The sequence below is a fragment of the Sebastes umbrosus genome, chromosome 11 (assembly GCF_015220745.1).
Source record: "Sebastes umbrosus isolate fSebUmb1 chromosome 11, fSebUmb1.pri, whole genome shotgun sequence".
NCBI classification, from domain to species: Eukaryota; Metazoa; Chordata; class Actinopteri; order Perciformes; family Sebastidae; genus Sebastes; species Sebastes umbrosus.
Genome location: NC_051279.1, coordinates 11,063,317 through 11,081,834, shown reverse-complemented (window position 1 = coordinate 11,081,834; position 18,518 = coordinate 11,063,317). Strand labels below are relative to the sequence as shown.

The 18,518-nt window shown below is 39.8% G+C and overlaps 1 protein-coding gene across 1 annotated transcript in view; it reads left to right on the top strand.

Moving 5' to 3' along the window:
• The window catches only part of LOC119497121 (glutamate receptor ionotropic, kainate 3), a 112,515-nt gene that overhangs the window by 66,146 nt on the left and 27,851 nt on the right, over nucleotides 1-18,518 (top strand). The window contains exons 6-10 of the mRNA XM_037784991.1: nucleotides 1,298-1,468; nucleotides 4,686-4,829; nucleotides 8,738-8,845; nucleotides 11,742-11,855; nucleotides 16,106-16,309. Coding sequence (XP_037640919.1) covers nucleotides 1,298-1,468; nucleotides 4,686-4,829; nucleotides 8,738-8,845; nucleotides 11,742-11,855; nucleotides 16,106-16,309 — 741 coding nt within the window. The remainder of the gene's footprint in view (nucleotides 1-1,297; nucleotides 1,469-4,685; nucleotides 4,830-8,737; nucleotides 8,846-11,741; nucleotides 11,856-16,105; nucleotides 16,310-18,518) is intronic.

Sequence of the window (18,518 nt, the reverse complement as noted above, 5' to 3'; positions counted from 1 at the left end):
GAGGCAAATGCCGACTTATTAGAGCGTGAAAAGGCAACAGCGGTGTACGGGGGTAATAACTTCCTTGTCCTTTAAAATGAGTCTGTCATAGCTATCTCTGAGAACCTGAAGCTGAAAACTTTATGTTTGCCACCGCCGTAACACTTGTGTGTGCACTCAGACACCTACAGCATGTAAAGTATTCAGTGTAACGGTGCTGTAGGATTATGTTGATTTTGTGTAATAAACGTGTGTACACGGCAGCGCGGCAAAAAGTGAACTTATAATTGGAACAAGTCACTTTTCTGACATCCCAATATGCCCTAATAGAAACGAAGATGTCACAAAAGACAAATTATATTTTTTACAAACAATCCTGTCCCAGTTAGTTTGTATTCTTAGCTTCAAAGCTAAGAAACTTGTAACCTGATCTACTTTTCCGAGCATTTGTGAATGTCATATAGAACAACAGTGATTTACTTTGATCTCTGCTCACAAAAGAAACTACTGTACTGCGTTCTAGTGGGAAAGAAATAAAAGAGCAGAAATATTTCAGTGACTGGCGGCGACCGTTCTTTAGTAAGTGTCTTACACGCTCTCGTTCCCCCAGCACTAACCCCACAGGGTGCTAATGAAATATCTATGTTCATCCAAATGTCTTTTCCAAGCCCCCTGGCCTATTCCGGCACGACATGTGTCAACATGTGACTTCACACTTCAGCTACAATGGCTGCCCCAGAAATTACAGCGGCTCAAATTGAATTGCTGAGGGAAGTTGCCAAGGGAATGCAAGTGTTGAATTATTAATATGATCTAACGGAATTGGTGTTTTTAGTCTTGTTCTTTAATCTGCCTGAGCTACAAACAATAATTAATTCCCCAAAATAAGAAATTTGCACCTATAAAGATTCTTTCACGCAAACATGATTAAGAAAAACAAAGTATATCACAAGCTTGTAGTTTGCGCGGTGCAATTCATTATTATGTAGGCACAAAAACAATAACAATTTGTCAATTCTAAAAGGGTTTGCCAGCAGAAAAGCGACTCCGCCACCCGAGCCTTTTTAGATTTCATATATTACACAGACACAGCTTCTAGACACCATGCTTAAATCTCCTGATTTGACATTGAAAACTATTGTGTTTCTCCTTTCTTTCGCTCTATTTGGTCTTAATATAGCATCTCTTTAATCAGCGGCCTCGTCATTCTCTTTTCATGTGAGGAGAAAGCATCCAAGATGAATACTTAAAACGAGGATGCTCGATGCTGGCAGACTAAATGAGAGTCCATCCTTTCATTTCTGTTGTCTCTCAAAAGGACCTGATGGCCATTGACCTGGAGCCGTATCGCTTCTGCGGCGTCAACATGACCGGCTTCCGCATCCTGAATGTGGATAATCCCCAGGTCGCATCCATCGTGGAGAAATGGTCGATGGAAAGGCAGATTCCACTGAAACCTGACTCGGGCCTGCTGGAGGGCATCATGACGGTATGTTTTATTACTTTTGTGTTGTTCCGTTTAAAGTCAGTCACAAAAATGTCAATATAAAAGGCACCACTACATCTAGTTATGTGTCTGTCTTATCTATCTATCATGGCTTTTTGCCCATGGTAAGAAATGGTTTTAACGTTAACAGAAACTCATAACAAACTCTGTCACCTCTGCAATAACAATCATTATATACCACTTTCTTAGATACACCTTTTGATGTATACAAACAGATGACGCTTCCGGGCTATGGCTCATCATGTATGAATAAAACATAAACACTTGTAAGAAGAACATTAACATATTTGAGTGGTTCAGCGACAGTACGACTAAATGTTGAATGGGAAAGATGCATATTTTACATGAATTTAAAAGTGTACCATACTGAGTGGTTCCAGCCTCTTATAAACAACGACTGTCCAGGAATTGGGTCTCTTATTTACTCGTGGTTCTAGTGGGAAAAAATGTCTTGTTGATTAGAGAGGTTAGAAGACTAAAACCAGTCAAGTTTACACGTAGCATACGTAGGTATGCAGGGAATGTACATAACTCAGTGAACCATCTATGTGTAAAAGAGGTCTCAGAAAGGACAAACTGTCTAGCATTACACCCATGGACGGCATAAAAAGAAGAAAAAGACGATCACTAATATAAAAAGAAAAACTCATGAACAGCAAAATATAAGCATGCAGTTAGAACGCTGTATAAATTAAAGTTACAAATAAATCCCCCAAAAGGTAGAACAAGTCAAACTATTAAAGTAAACTAACTAAAATAAAACCAAACTAAAATAAGACTAGTTGTCAGGTAAAAATGTGTCTTAAGATTTAAAACCAGAAACAGTGCAGCAGATCGATGACTAACTGGAATACTGTTCCAAAGCTGAGGTGCCGGTACAGCAAACCCTCCATCATCCTTTGACCTTAACCTGGACTTTGGAACAGCCAGGAGGCCTAATGCGTAATTTTTTTCAACCGCAGAGATGGTTTGCGGAGCTTGAAGAGAGAATGTGAATGTGACTGATGAAAATATAACAATGTGCCAGGCGCTAAAGACGTAAGTGCCTCAAGTCCATTACAACAAAAATAACCTTATTAATAATTATAGTTACAGGAGCTCCTACTCATCATCCAACTCTTCCAAAAAAATTCCAGCCATGGAGTTGTGTTGGGCCAAACTTACATGGAACTATTGTATCAGGCTTATCAAATAAATCAAAGACCGCCTGACAAAGGATTTGAAAACTTGCGGGTCCAAATCAAAAAGAAATGACAAACTAAACGCAATCCGCCGCAGTACTATGTATACCTGGTGCGCGCGAAAGTTGCCCGCACAGTCGCACAGCGATAAGTATAAATCAGACATTACCCAGCAACTCTGAGAGGCCTTTTTGGACAGCAAGGAGTAAACAGATGAATGACTGAAGAGGAGAAAAATGCCACCTCGTCAGAAGAATATTCCTGCTTCTGTTCTGCGTGTTGATGACAGGGTCAGATATTAGCAAGAATAGTACAAATCCACTGGGTTATTTTTACGCTTTCAACAGTACAGATTGGGCTGATATAATGCTGAGGAGAACATTCATTAAGCCCTTTCGCACCAATTATCCTTTGGATGTGCCATTCTCCCTTCACATTGTTTCAGACCAGGTGCATCCCTTTACAGCCAATCTTTTTGAAATGGAGAGTTTTTTATGGATAATGCACCATTGTCTCAGTATGTTTCTAGGAAAATGAGAGGGACTTCGTGTTACTCCAATGGCCCACACAGTTCACATATCAAACTCAGTACAGCCCGTTTGGGATGAGATAGAGCAAGATGTTCATAGCATGAATGTGCTACCAACAAATCTGTAGAAATGTAATTATGCCATCAAGACAGAAAGATCTTTATGGAAGGTTTCCAGTCCTTGTTGAATTCATACAATTACCTACAGGCTGTTCAGGCTTTTCTGGTGGACTGTTACAGATTGTGTAGCTACAGTATAGTGTTGACAGTAAATAGATAGTATAGTCGGAAATAAATGGTTATCATAGAGCAGGTGTTGATAAACAGAGGACCATTTGTGACATAATGTCTAATTTGTAGTTTAGGTCTAACATATTACAAATATTTTCCTTATTTACCTAGCGAATTAAAGGGGAGCTCATTTACTAGAACATTTTTTTAAATCATATGTCCACTAATGTGTAATCCCCATTGATTCGATATTACAAAGTTATCATCAAATGTAAATGAATCCTGGTCTGTTATCCAAAATGCAAAAGTATAAGCTGACCATAAAGTTCAAACGCAACGGATTATTATTAAATTGATTAACAGGCATTGCTGTATGCTGGCTAATACTATACAGCATAACAGTATACAGAATAGGGTTGGGTGATATGTTCAAATTTTCTAACCAGCTATCGTCAGCCCAACAACCAGCGATTGCCAATTTATTTGTGCAGGTGTGCATGTGTGCATGTGCGCTTCATTCTAACTCGACAGAAACTAAATAAGACTCACCAGAACCGTCTTGGTTAGTCTTTCCAACAATCACCAACTCTGGTTTGGTGAAAATAAAACCTTATTTCACCGAGTTAGATGTGAAAATATGCCGGCTCTACACGTTGTGTTCCCCCGTTGTATCTTTTTGCCTCGTTCTTCAGAGGTGGACCATTAAATCAGCAAAATAAATTGACAAACATCGCCCAAATAATGGCCCAATAAATAAATAAATAAACAACCGGCGACGTACTCAGCCAATCGCCGATATATTTGTCCAATCGCCCAACCCTAATACAGCAACTGAGTCCAAATTACTGAAGTTGTCTAAAGGTGCTGAGGAACATGTCAGTTACAGTATGTAAACAAGACAAATACAGCACTATACTTTATTGAATTATCACTTGAGAAACATACAAGGTGCTCATGTGTCATATATAATTTAAATTCTTTAAATTATTCTCAAACGTATATAGCTGTATAAAGCACGCCTTTAAAAAGATTGAAAGAAACTGTCACGTAATAAAATGAAGTACTAAAAGTCATGTCATAAAGTATATAACTTATCTGAAAATTTAATGTCCATACTAAAAAGTGATATGAGAAAAAAAATCGTAATTCCTTTGGATTCTTTCCATTTTTCAGTGTGAATTAAATTGATGGTGACCAAACTATATACGTATGTCTTTCCACAGGCATCAGCTGAATTAATGTTCACCCCTTATTCCAGACAGATGCGGCTCTGACCTATGATGCAGTCCACATTGTGTCCGTCTCATACCAGCACGCTCCGCAGATGACGGTAAACTCGCTGCAGTGCCACCGCCACAAACCCTGGAGATTCGGAGGACGCTTCATGAGTTTCATCAAAGAGGTGATGGGACACCTTTGGCCTGTTGCTATTTGATTTAAGTGTTATTGATAATAGAGCATACTGATTGAATGGTGAACACAACAGTAGGAGTGGAGTGAGGACAGTGTGTAGTCATTTGGGACTTGGATATTTACCCAGCAAATCAATCATATCCACACACAAAGCAAACCAAGCCTTGATAGACACATCAAAGCATTGTTGTTGTCAGCTTTATAAATCCCCTGTATTCATAACCTATTTTCCAGAAAGCACGTACTGTAACCTTTTGAAAGCACAACTAGTGTAGTCGGCTCTTATTTAATCTAACATGCGAGTCTGACAGTGTCTCAGAATACACAAACAAGCTTGTGCAAAATGGCAGATTAAGGGTGTGCAGAGACGCTACTATTTGTATCTTGATTTGTTCAAACAACAAAATCATTTGTATTGTTATTTGTCCTGGGTGTGGTTTATAAATGGTAGGAATTCCATTTGTTTTTCTCTCTTATAAACGCCGCTATTATTGTGAAATTAAAGCATTAACCTCCTGGATCTACTGTATTTTGCACAGGCTTCGCCCTCTAACCAGGATCCTTCATCTGTGGTAACTGCCCAATAAATTAGCATATACCCACAGAGCAATCAGAATGATGGCTACAGGGGGCTGTCCATATAAAAGGGCAGAGCTAAACCTTTTTTCCTCATCCACTTATCATTAGCAAAATGGCTGACGACTTCTGTTCAGTACCCATGGCTTTGTCCAAAGATTTGTCCAAGTACGTGCTAGGTCTCCCTGTGGTTTGCGACTAGTATCAAGCATGCTTTTTGGCCTATTTTGCAGTGATGATCTCTCTTGAGCATTACTGTGATGACAGTGAGAGTGTGGCCGTAGATCTCCTGAGCCCTATTCTCCTATACTCACAGCACGACAGCATCCTTCTCCATCAGGATGTTAAAGAGCATCTTTAACATCCTGATAGAAAGAGTGCAATTGCTACAACACTGAGGAACCAGGGCTAAAGTTATAGTAGGCTGTCAATGTGGCTGGGGATGGCCACTTTCAGATGTCACAAAAAAAACACAATCAGTTTGTCATACTGTGCCATTGCCTAGCCTATCCTCTAATGAGAAAGGCAAGGGGAGCAGTATAAATGTCCTCATGTATGAATATAACATTTTGTTTACCCTAAAGCATACACTTTCAAAGAAAGTGTGGGTGAGTGGGAGGTTTGAAATGGCCACTGCTTGTGGCTCCCTACAAGGCTTTCCTTCACCAGTAGGCCCGGCAGCGTCCTTGAGAGAGCAAAGGCTGATCTTCCGTAATGGTACCAGGCTCTTTCTCTTCACTGGTATTCAAAGACAGGGACCAACCATTTTTTTTTTGAGCTGCAAAGCCATTGTCCTTTAACCACAAGGTTGGCGGTTTGATCCCCGTCTCCTACTGTCCGAATGTCTAAGTGACCTTGAGAGACACTGAAGTTGCTCCTCGGGTGCTTTACAGCAGCCCACTGCTCCTAAATGCTAATAAAGTTATATTTTTTTAAGTTATAAGTTTAAGTTAAACCCTCTTGGTTTTCCCTCGTCCCTCTGTTTAGGATCAAGGGTAACACACTATGTGTTTTCAGGACTTTCTTGAGGTGTATTGCACTAAAAAGGGACCTGTCAGGATTAAAGACTGGTGCTTGTGTTTTCAGTGCAGCGCTCTAGGACCAGTGAGGTGTTGGTTAGTTTGCCCATAGCTATCCGTGGTTTTATTAGTTGTCTCTCATGTCCTCTGGCCTTCTGCTAAAGCAGTCTCACCTGGCCACTCCAGAGAAACAAGTTATCATGCATTGACCCCTTGAGTCTACAGAGGCCTGTTAGATAGATAAACCTGTGTGAAGCCATTTAATGTCTATGGCTCTATGAATACAGGTGGGGCTCTCTAACAAGCCATCCCTGCTGCTTCTTTAGGTTCTGAAGCCTTTAGTAAATGAGGAAGAGGTAAACATAAGGAGATGGTGGGGGCAGGCCTGATTTTCAGTATGTGGTTTGGCAAAAAAATAGGGGGTCAAGCCTACAGTATACAGCCCTGTTGTCTGGCTGGATATATAGAACGGGAGTTACAATGTGTAACCATCCAAAACGTTATTACTGCAATGTCATTATAAGTGCAAATGTTGGAAGCTGAGAAAATGCACATTTTCTCAGCTTCCAGTCATGATGTAGCTGTTTTCAACTATTCTTGTAATACCAAGAATGTATAGTGTAGTGTAAAATGTGTACAATTGTGCTCTGAAATCAGATGCCCCATATTGTAACGTTTCTCAGCTACACATCCCCAACTGGCAAAACATCCATGGATACGATTGTTTGTGTCTGAGTTGTAGCAGCAATCCCTGCTTGTCTGCCAACTGTGCAAACACAATACCACAAAGGCTTATACCATTACAATGCACAACAAACAATGTCTTGTGTGTGTATGTGTGTGTGCGGTACATAGGGTCAGTTGAAACAGTGAGCATTGTTAGCTATTCCAACAAGCTGTATTGTTCCATTAGCAGCTATATTAGTGACTTGTAGTGATCACGACTAAAGCCAATGAAATATTATCGCATTGTCCTTATACGAACATACTGTAGTGTTCGGTTATAAAAACACTTACTCAGGCCTGATTTACACTCTCTTCTAGATAGGCGTCTGACATGTTCTGAAGGTCGAATTGGCCCTTCGGATGTGATGTGGCTGAGGCATTTATGTCACTCTCTGAATTAGAGCTGTTTGAACATGCCACCCACCTCGGTGGCGATAGGCCAGATGGAATGAGGTATGAGGGGGTTTGAAAAAAGGAGAGTGCCACAAATTTCTCCTTGAAGCTTCGATCTTCTCACAACAGATTCTGGCAAGCTACAACAAAGACAAGTGAGAGCTGTAGCCCGTAGGGTTGTGACAGTTTTGATTTTAAATATCAGAAAAGTGCTGCGACTCGACACACATGGATTGATTGCTCCATTGTACCGAGACTTTTTGGAGATCTAGCGCCTGCATCACAGACTGTGACTGAATGAAAGTGACATCAATAGACAATTAAAAATTTGTTATTTTGCAGAAAGATCACAACAGACAAAAAGAGGAAATGAGTATGATAAAAATAAATCTTGGCAAGACATTTAAAAAAAAAAAAAGGATTCCCCCCACAAATGCCAAGACTAAACACAATTAAAACACACAATCAGATACTGTAAAGAAGCCTTAGCGTCACGAGTGCTGAAAGATGGCCACCTCCATTAGCATACGTGTGAGAAAAAATGCTATGTAGACTGTCGTGTGTGTTTGCTTATAAACACATCTGTGGAGGTGGCGGGTATCAGGGAATCGTAATAGGGGGCAGTTATGTGTTTTTCCCCCCACATGGGGAATCAAGCAAAAGGAGATGGTTGTTAATTAACTCCGTAGTCTGGAGGGAAAATGCGTTGGAGGCGTTGAGATGTAAAATGTAATTAAAAAAAGGAAATGCAGCCTGTACGGTTTGTGTTTGTACTTTTGATCTGTTGGTGTGTATGTGTGAATTTACACACGGTGAAAGATAGAGGGTGTTGTAGTGTGTGTGTGTGTGTGTGTTTTGGTAACAGCCAACATTTCTATCTGCTTATTTGTTCATTATTTTGTCATATTGTTATGTTATATTTCGTTATGTACATAAACTTACAAGACAGTAGGTGTGACACAATATTAGGAATGCAATGCAATGTAAACTACACACAAAATCAAATGTGATTGGGCAATAATTAGGCATAATAAGTCCCCAAATGTATTGTTTGCATTAGACTGTACAGGGGGTTTAGACACTTATTGCAGAATTCTACATTACCAAATAAGGTTGGTAATGTAAAACTTGCTATATTAATGTGTTTGGATAAGTATAAATATGTATATATATTATCTTTCAGTCCCACTGGGATGGTTTGACGGGGAGACTGTCATTCAACAAGTCAAGTGGCCTACGTACAGACTTCGACCTGGACATCATTAGCCTGAAGGAGGACGGGCTTGAAAAGGTACATTACATCAATGTATTCTTTGCTGCTGAGATGGAATAAAAGCAGTGTGTCATCAGATGCAGTGTAAGAAAAGTGGAGCTTCTGTGAGGAATATACCATAAAAAAAAGAGATTTAATGGATTATTGATTTCACAACTACCTTTCAGATTTCCCCCTCGATGTGGAACAGATAATGCAAATTTGACAGTATCATTTACCTCCTAACAAGGAAGCAAATTGGCTGTTTCAACATAAGCATAAGTTAGTGGATCATAAAGCAAATTGGATTAGGGTACACATTAGGGTGTTAATTGCAGCCTCTCTTAATGATAATTTGAGGTGATGCCCAAAATGCTGTTTGGTGGTAATGAGCTGTATAAACATGTTTTACAAAAAAAGGAACTAAAAGGTTGGTAATGTAGAACTTATTTTATTATACTAGAAGGCAAAGTACCCTCTGGACTATAACAGCTTTTCTCTTCTGGAGGGCTTTCATACATTATGAATACATCAAATAGGGATAAGTCCCATTATGACTTCCTCAAGTACTCCCTAAAGGCTCAACACTATATAATAGCAGGGGCTTTTCAGCTTGTAACCCTTCTGTTCAAGAATAGAGCTTGTACTGCTGCTTTGAACTGATTCTTCTTCTTCATTTCACTGGCATCTTGTCCTGCGTGTGGTCAATTAAGTTGAAGCACAGTCATCTTGCAAAAGTATTTGATGCCATATTAGCATCTTCTCATTGTGTCTCTCTGACAAATCCCATGCTCATGCATGTTAGCGTTGATCCAGCAACGTGTCGCGGATTGCTGGATTTTTTCTCTCTTGTATATCCGTGGAATCGGCTTTAAGTGTTTGAGCCGGTTAAGATGTGGACTTTTCTCAACTAAGCCATTGTAATTGAATATTAGCCCAAGTTTGAGCTTGTGCTGGAATTATGAACAGGTTCTCAGAGTGCCACTTTCCACTCAACGGCGCCAGCATGCTCAGGAGGGTGAAAGAAATGTAATGCTCACCATGCGGTTGCATGAGTAAATAACTTTTGAATCAAGTATTTTGCTAATCATGTTTAATGAATTGAGCTAATTGTAATTGGGTACAATTAGAAAAGAATTTTGCAAAGCGGAAAGCATTCACCGATATTTTTAAATCTCTCTCCTGGAGTCCTCTTTGGTTGTGTGACAAGCTGTAACTAATGTGCTTTTCAAATTAGAGCATATGCCTCACTCTGGATTAGGCAAGGAGGACATTAACACATGACGTTTTTCATGCTTTTTTCATGGGGGGGTGCTGTACGTCTTTAAATGGATCCACCTCGAGCACAAACCTCAGTGAATATTAAAAGCTGTAGCTGCAGTAATAGAGAAAGCGGGAGGAGGAGGAGGAGGGTTTGGTGGAGGGCTCGACTTGCAAACAGAGATTGTTACCGACAGCCACAGGACTATTTGTGCTAATGATATGTTCCAGAGTGTGTCTCTACAATATGCAGAGCTTTTTGCCTGCGGGGTTCTCGCATGTATAAATCCTTTTATTTGTTCAAATCTCTTGGCTTATCTCACTGAGACTGCAGAGAGAAATTACTTTACAGTGTAATGCATCCAGCAACCCCATGCTGTATCTTCATTCAAATTAACTGCAACCTTTTTGCAATATTTGCTACTTTTAATAATCTTCTGTTTGTTTTTGCCCCATTGTTTAGCCTTATAATTCTTTTTCATGCACATTTGCACCAGAATCTCCCAACATCAATATACCAATATAATATAATGAATCATTATCATTGATATAGTATATAATTGTAATAACGATTGATCGCATGATTGTCCATAGTTAATATGTGATTAATCACAAATTAATCACATTTTTTATCGGTTCAAAATGTACCTTAAAGGGAGATTTGTCAAGTTTTTAATACTCTTATCAACATGGGAGTGGGAAAATATGCTTGCTCTATGCAAATGTATATTATTGGAAATAAATTAACAACACAAAACAATGACAAATATTGTCCAGAAACCCTCACAGGTACTGCATTTAGCATAAAACAATATGCTCAAATCCTAACATGGCAAACTGCAACCCAACAGACAACAACAGCTGTCAGTGTGTCAGTGTGTTGACTTGACTATGACTTGCCCCAAACTGCATGTGATTGTCATAAAATGGGCATGTCTGTAAAGGGGAGACTCGTGGGTACCCATAGAACCCATTTTCATTTGCATATCCTGAGGTCAGAGGTCAAGGGACCCCTTTGAAAATGGCCATGTCAGTTTTTCGTCGCTAAAATGTTTGCGTAAATTTGGAGCATTATTTAATCTTCTTTGCAACAAGCAAAGACGTACGTATGACAAAAAAACTTAGGCCAGTATCTCCACTCTAGCTTTAAAACTGAACCCGCTACAACCTAAAAATCGCAAGTTGCGTTAATTAGTGGCATTAAAACGAATTCACATCAACACGTTATCGCGTTAACAGCGTTGATAGTTTGTATGCTTTAATCGATTTATATACAAAGATGCAAACAGATGCATGAAAGCATGGTACAGCTTAGTTTATGAAGATGAGGGAAGGTGATGCAGTAGGTTTACATGTTTTGACAATTTTTGATCTCATTGCAATCTATTTTATTCTGTTACAAACATATCTGTGAAGTCCATTGTTTTAACATACAATTCATCAGGTTTCTTTGATTTTGCCCGTCATGCTTGAAAGACGTACACCTAACCACCCCCTGCTTTCCAAAACACCCTGACCTGCTGATATAAAGGTGACTCAGCCAATCATCTAATGCTGCTGGAGATGTGTTCAACCTGGCACTAATGTGGGAGACTGGTTGGCGGGGGAGTCTGCTGGGGTCACAGCACACCAACAGACACAGAACACTTAGCTACACGATTTTCATCTTCCGCAGGTGGGGAAGTGGAGTGCGTCGGGAGGTCTTAACATCACAGAAGTGCCGAAGCGAAAAGGGATGAACATCACTGATTCCCTATCTAACCGCTCCCTCGTCATCACCACCATCCTGGTAAGTCACCTGTGTAGCCTGGCGTAAAAGATACCCTCCATGTCTCCTCACTTTTCCTTCCAGATAATACACTGAAATTCAAGCTTTCAACAAGGTCTTATATTGAGCTCTTTCCAGCATCAGCCATGTTGTATTCTATATTTACTGCACCATTTGGAAGAAGCGTGCTCTGTTTACATTCTTGGGGTCTCTGGTGACTGACACAAATGATATTTGCTCCATCTAAACATAGCACACAAATCATAGATGTCACTTTAGGATACTGTATTATAACTGAGTGTTCACTAAACCCCTCTGCCAAACAGAGATTGTCCAATCATAGCATAACAACTGTTACTAGGCACAGCAGGCTTGTCATGCTTTGGATTTCCTCACATATTGAAGCAGTGTGCACCGGGCTGAAATAAGAGTGATACTCAGCATTCAAGGAGTTTGGATGGTAGTGTCCTTTTTTTAGTCTTTCCAAGCCAAATATACTAGATTAAACAGTGTTTAACTGCTCTATGGTTGGATGCAAACATTACCATGCCTGGCTAGGTATCTTACGCATTTCCCCACCGTAGGGAAGCTACTATTTCAGAGTTTAGGCTAAAGTTAGTGGCTCTGTCCTGCTCTTTATTTGTACTTTGGAAAGTTTACACTCCAGGAGCCCCAAACGTATTATCCAAAATAGCTTTAAGTTTGTCCAACTTCTTGCTTACTCCTTTTATTTCTTGTAGCTTTAAAAGTGTAACAGTTTGACAATATGAAATATAAAGTATTAAACTAAATTCTTGCTATGCTTGGACAAAAAAAGACAAACAACTAAAGGGGTTATCAGATTGAAATAAGACTCACTTTTTTAGCATGCTTATGTCTCTTTTAGCATGATCATTTACCCATTTTGTGCATATTTAAGACGCTTCAGGGACGACACACCTATGTCCCAATTCGATACTATCACGACACTCGGGTGCCGATTCGATATGTATTGCGATTTTTAAGTATTGTGATTCAATATTACGACTTATTGCAATTTTTATTGTTAACTTTTTTAACAGTAGACCATAGGAAAAAGTAAAATCATACACTTCTAGAGACTTTTAATTTTGAAAATATCTATATTAATACATTAATAAATTTAGAATTTCATGTCCTGATGTCAAATATATTAGTCATTGTCAGGCATTATTTATTACAATTTTTCCAACGACCCAAAAATCAAAGAATAAAGACATTTCCCTCACAAATTAGTGGTAATTTCTTTTTAATTTATAAGGGACATGAAATGGTTAATACTTCTGGTGAATATAATCCAATCAATCTGATTTCCATATATGTATTTTGAATATACAGTTCCCTTTGTTAACACCTTATTTTGAAAACCAGATGTAGTCACACATGTATACTTCCGCTTACTTCGCTAAATCCATCGCTAGCTCTGCAGTCAGCTCTGTTCTCTTTATACATCCATGCTCAGCTAGTGGTACCTTCCTTTTACCTCTGCATTGACTCAAATGAAGCAAATATTTAAAGATTATGGCATTAAAAAATGTATTTCTGAATCATAAAAAAAAAAAAAATCACGATACATAAGGGAATCGTTTTTTTTTTCCCACCCCTACTTTTTACAGGTTCTGGTTTCAAAGCACGACAGCTGGAAATATTAAGAAGTCAGACAGTGCTTTCAACCACCTCATGGGGCTAACGGTACCTTAATTTGCTAGATAGCTAAAGCTGATAAAAGCCAGAGACCGATGTCATTTCAGCTAAACGCCGGCTAGAAATGAGAAGCCTGTGAGAAGCCCATTGTTTCAAAAATGACTGAGAATTTCAAATGTTGAGTCTGCGGCCATCTTTCTAAACTGCATAAATATGCCGTGCCAGAATGAAAAGCTTGACACGTTTAGTAACAGTAACTTCAATGTCTCAGATTAGATTTTAAAGTCACATCATGGACATGTTAAATGAGTAGGCCAGAAACAAAAATAACAAAATAAAAATGCAGTGATACAGAATGAACTATTCCTGAGAACTCAATAATTACATGTACAGAAAGAAAGAACTATGTGATTCCTCCCCCAGCTCCACATTCATTTGTAGATCCCTAGTTGTATGTACTTAACACTGTCACTGGATGCTGGGGTTTTGTGGCGCTCCCAGGGAGGTGCTGACACAGATGCTCCCCCTCCCGCACCTTTTCAGGATAGATATACAAGCCACAACGATAAACACTATCATTATGCCTATACTGGACCACAAGGCTGTAATTATGACAAGTGAGGTCAAGGCAGGACATAATTAATGCCTATCAGGTGCCATCTATGTTAATTCTGTCTCAAAGAGGAGATATTGAACAAGGATTTAAGTGGTGTAATGTTGAACTACTGCACTAGGAAGTGCCAGCATCGGCTGATTTTTTATGTTGTAGTTAGAGTGGCGTTAATGTAGTTGTTTCTCTCCAAGTAGTTCAAGTGTTTCAATTACATTTCAAGTTTCCTAAAAATGTTTTGGATCATTTTTGCCTCAAAGTGCATTTGAGTGTTTCTGACATGTTCCTCGATTTGCTATTTCGTTGTGAATCATTAGTTTAAGATGATGAAATTGCCTACTTTCGAATCGCTAAAGAGAGTTTCAACTTTAATATCAATCTCCCCTCTTAGTGTAATGACATTGCATCAAACTGATTCCAGTGATGCATGAACAAGACGTCTGACAGCTTTATAGTGATAACTTTGTCGAAGAGATTAAGGCACTTAATCTGTTTTCCCCCTTACATTAATTGTTTGCACTCCATTGCCTGTAATGTCTCCGCACAAGCCCACCTCCCTCCTCGTTCTGTTATGCACGCCCATGCTGCGACTGTGAGGGTAGAAACTGGTATAAACACTTTGATTTGAGTCCAAACCTTGGGGAATAGCAAAAATTGGAAGGCTAGAAACAGATGGTAATGACTTTTTCCCTTAACATGCAAACTTTTTGATCAAGTTAATTGGACAACTTGAGCAAAGTTTGTGGCTGAGCACTTGCTCTCTAAATGCATTGTCATCAAGTATTCATAGCTTATTATTTATTTAAGAGGCCATCCTAATTGTGATGTCCAAGTGGCTTCATATTTTGAGAGCAAACAATTAAAGATGTTTATCATTTACTGTATGTTTTTCTCGGCATTTTTATTTTGTTAGAATTTATGGAATAAATTATGCCCTGCTTAATGTTAGTTTTACACAGTTCTTTGCAGGCAACTAACCTCAACAAACAGTGTAACCACATGCCACCAGCGCATGAGGTTTTATTTTGGTTTCCCCCACCTCCACACTCATCACCTCCACTTTCCCCCTTGGAAAACAAGTCCCTAAGGGAGTAAGGAGTGCTTAGACTGCCTATTTTCTCCTCTTTGACTATATATTTTTACTTATTGCCACACAAGATACAGTTAAAAAAAAAAAAAAAAACACTAAGCAAGGGTCACCTTCACTACCGAATCAATTACGCTGCTTCTGAGCTGCAGTTTGTAAATCATGCATCTGGCTATTGGAGGCAATAAATTGTATTACAGCCCTTGCATAAATGGACCAACATGTTTTGTAATGCACAGCGGGACGCCCAAGTTAATCTGGCAGGGAAATGGTAACAGGCACGAAATAAAGGAAATCATTTATGAGCTATTCTGTGTTAGTCATTGTCACTGCAGGCATCAGCTCTGTTGCCCTCCCTTGGAGATTGGTGTCAATTGGTGAAGGCAGCGTAGTGGGCATGTTCCATTTCACTGCGGCATTCTGGTCCTAATCAAGCTTTTATACAGCCCAAATTATAAGCAGCCAGGCAGGATATTACGGGCCAGTAAAGAGTGTCATCTACCTGACCATAAAACGAACCGACCTGTGCACCAGCTATATAGGTCAACACACAGCAGTGTGGGGGGAGACAGTAGGTTTAGTTAGCTCAACACTGCAGGCACATTGATAGTATAAACAGTCCTTTTTATGTGCATAACCATCACTATAGCAAGACACTTAACATTACGGTCTTAAATTAGCTCGGGTCTCCTTTCGTTAATACATCAATGTAGGACAAAACCTCAGCCGTCTTTCATATTTTAACGCTCCCTGTATCGGCACGCTGAACTTGAATCTGCTGTCACTGCCTGTTAAATGCAACAGCGACTCATCAGCTCAGATCACTTTGCTTCAATTAAGTGCATGTGCTGAAATAAATTGAAAACGCTGACCTCACCATTGCTTTTCATTTGATCTTTTGGGTCTGTGCAGGAGGAGCCATACGTCATGCTTAAGAAGTCTGACAAGGCGCTGGTTGGGAACGACCGGTTCGAAGGATTCTGCATCGACTTGCTGAAAGAGCTTTCCAGCGTCCTGGGCTTCACGTACGAGATCCGTCTGGTGCCTGATGGGAGATACGGCTCACAGGACGACAAGGGCCAGTGGAACGGCATGATAAGGGAACTTATAGAGCATGTAAGTTGTACTTCATATTGTCTGTGTCACATGTTTCCTTAAAGGAACAGTTTGACATTTTGGGAAATATGCTTATTTGCTTTCTTGCAAAATATAGATAGATGATCAATGCCATTATCATGTCCGTACGGTAAATATGTAGCTGCAGCCAGCAGCCGGTTAGCTTCGTTTAGCAGTTGCCAGGCAACTCCAAGAAGTTACTGCTCTAAGCCAAGGAATAGTCCAGGATATATGGTGCCTTCAAGTAGGGTCGTATTTACCGTGTTTACGAGAAGAGTCCATATGAACGCCCCCCTTTTGTGCTATTCACGACCTCGCAAGTGGAACGTTTTTGAAAGCTCCAAGTTTACAAGTTGTGAAGCGATTGTTGACTTTGTCAGAAATGGCGGAGGCCATGGAAGTTAATTTTTCGGTGCATAATAAGTTAATATATTGTAAATTTTAGTCATATTATATTGTTTTTCTTCGTAATTTTATAATATGTCTGAGGAAAATGTTGATATTCCCAACTGCCTCATCTTTTTCCTCTGTCATTATGCCTTTGCATTTACTACATTATGTTACCCACTTGCTAGCTTGCTAAATTGCTAAACGCCAACAGTAACGTTAATATTGCCGTTGCTTAGCAGCGGTGTTCTCATGATTTAACCACTTGAACGCAAAGCATATTGTGTACACGACTTTCCATGTTGTAAACACAAGCTCACGAGTTTCATTTGAAGGCACCAATAACCCCCATAAAACAGCGATTTTGTTTGTAATTGCGATTAAACAAATACCATCGTGATCGTGTTAATTAGTTGTCTTCAGATGTGCTGGTGGTTTTGTTCCCTTTAGACCAGGAGGCGTTTCCCCCTGGTTCCAGTCTTTATGCTAAGCTAAGCTATAATCAACTGCTGGCTCCAGCTACATATTTACTGTACGAACACGAGAGAGGTATCAATCTTCTTATCTAATGAGCATATTCCCAAAAATGTCAAACTACTCCATTATCTGCTGCATCTCTAAAAATTATGCAGCTCACACGCCGTAAAAATGTTTTACATCGTCACGCAAACTTACAAAAGCATGCCATTGAACTGAATTGAAGGTTATGTCCTCTGTGTGGGCGGTGATACAGTTATGATTGAGTACAAGCCAGGGAGAGCCTGCAAAGCTGTCAGTTACATTTATGGCACAATTATGTCAAGGTTGCCTAAAAGTTACAAGTGTGTTGATGCCATTCAGCGAGTCGAACCACTTCCTTCAGCTGGGTAAGCCAGAGATCTAGGATGAGCATGTGATCCTGCATATATTGTAAAAGATGCAGGAGAACACACCGGCAATCGGCTTGCCGAGGCATAGTGGGCAATCGCAGCCGTCTGTGTCAAACTCAAAGCTTCAGCGGCCATGAAACAGCCTCGCATCGAAGTGATGGTGGCAATTCTCTGCTGGCATTTCATAAGTGTCCCTGTCAGTGCTCTCTCTTTGTCCTCAGCCCCATCGGGTCAGCGCTGTACTCAGCTGAAAACTTGTAATAGCTTAAGTGGCATTTAGTGCAGGGAATCGTATGGCAGGAGTCAATGGCTTGGTGCTGAAAGGGTTGGGAAAGGTGGGCTCCCACAGCAGCACTTTATTTCTCCATCCAAGCTTTTCGCTAGATCCATGATAATAACAATAACCTTGAGGGGAACAAATGGATTACTAAAGGCAGAGAATGCTGGCACGAAATAGAGATGCATGACTCCATCGTTAAACAGCACATATGCTCTTTGTTTTAGTCTGTTCTTTGGTTTTAAAGGGAGACTGTGCAGGTGGCCTCAGAGAGTATGTTCATTATCTTACAGCCAAATAGCTGATTGTGACATATGGTTTTACATGCGTTTTGTGAAGATGTAGCATTTGGCGACTGAGACCTCTGGACTGAGCTTACTGTAAATATGAACGGAAGCTGTTGAACACACACACATTCACACCAATGAGTAGCTCCATTTGCTTGTGTTTTATGCAAGAGAAATGATAAATCAGCAGATGAATACGGTTAAGAATGTATGTATATGTTTTAGCTTTATTTTAGTAGGTCTATAGTACATAGTAGCAGAAGTGGAGATTAGAATCTATACTGCTAGTTATTGCTTTTACTGCTCCTTATCGCATGACCAAGGGCGCATGACATCTTCTTTGTGGATTTTTAGTGGGTTCTATTTTGTGGTCTGGTGCTTTCCTTGCT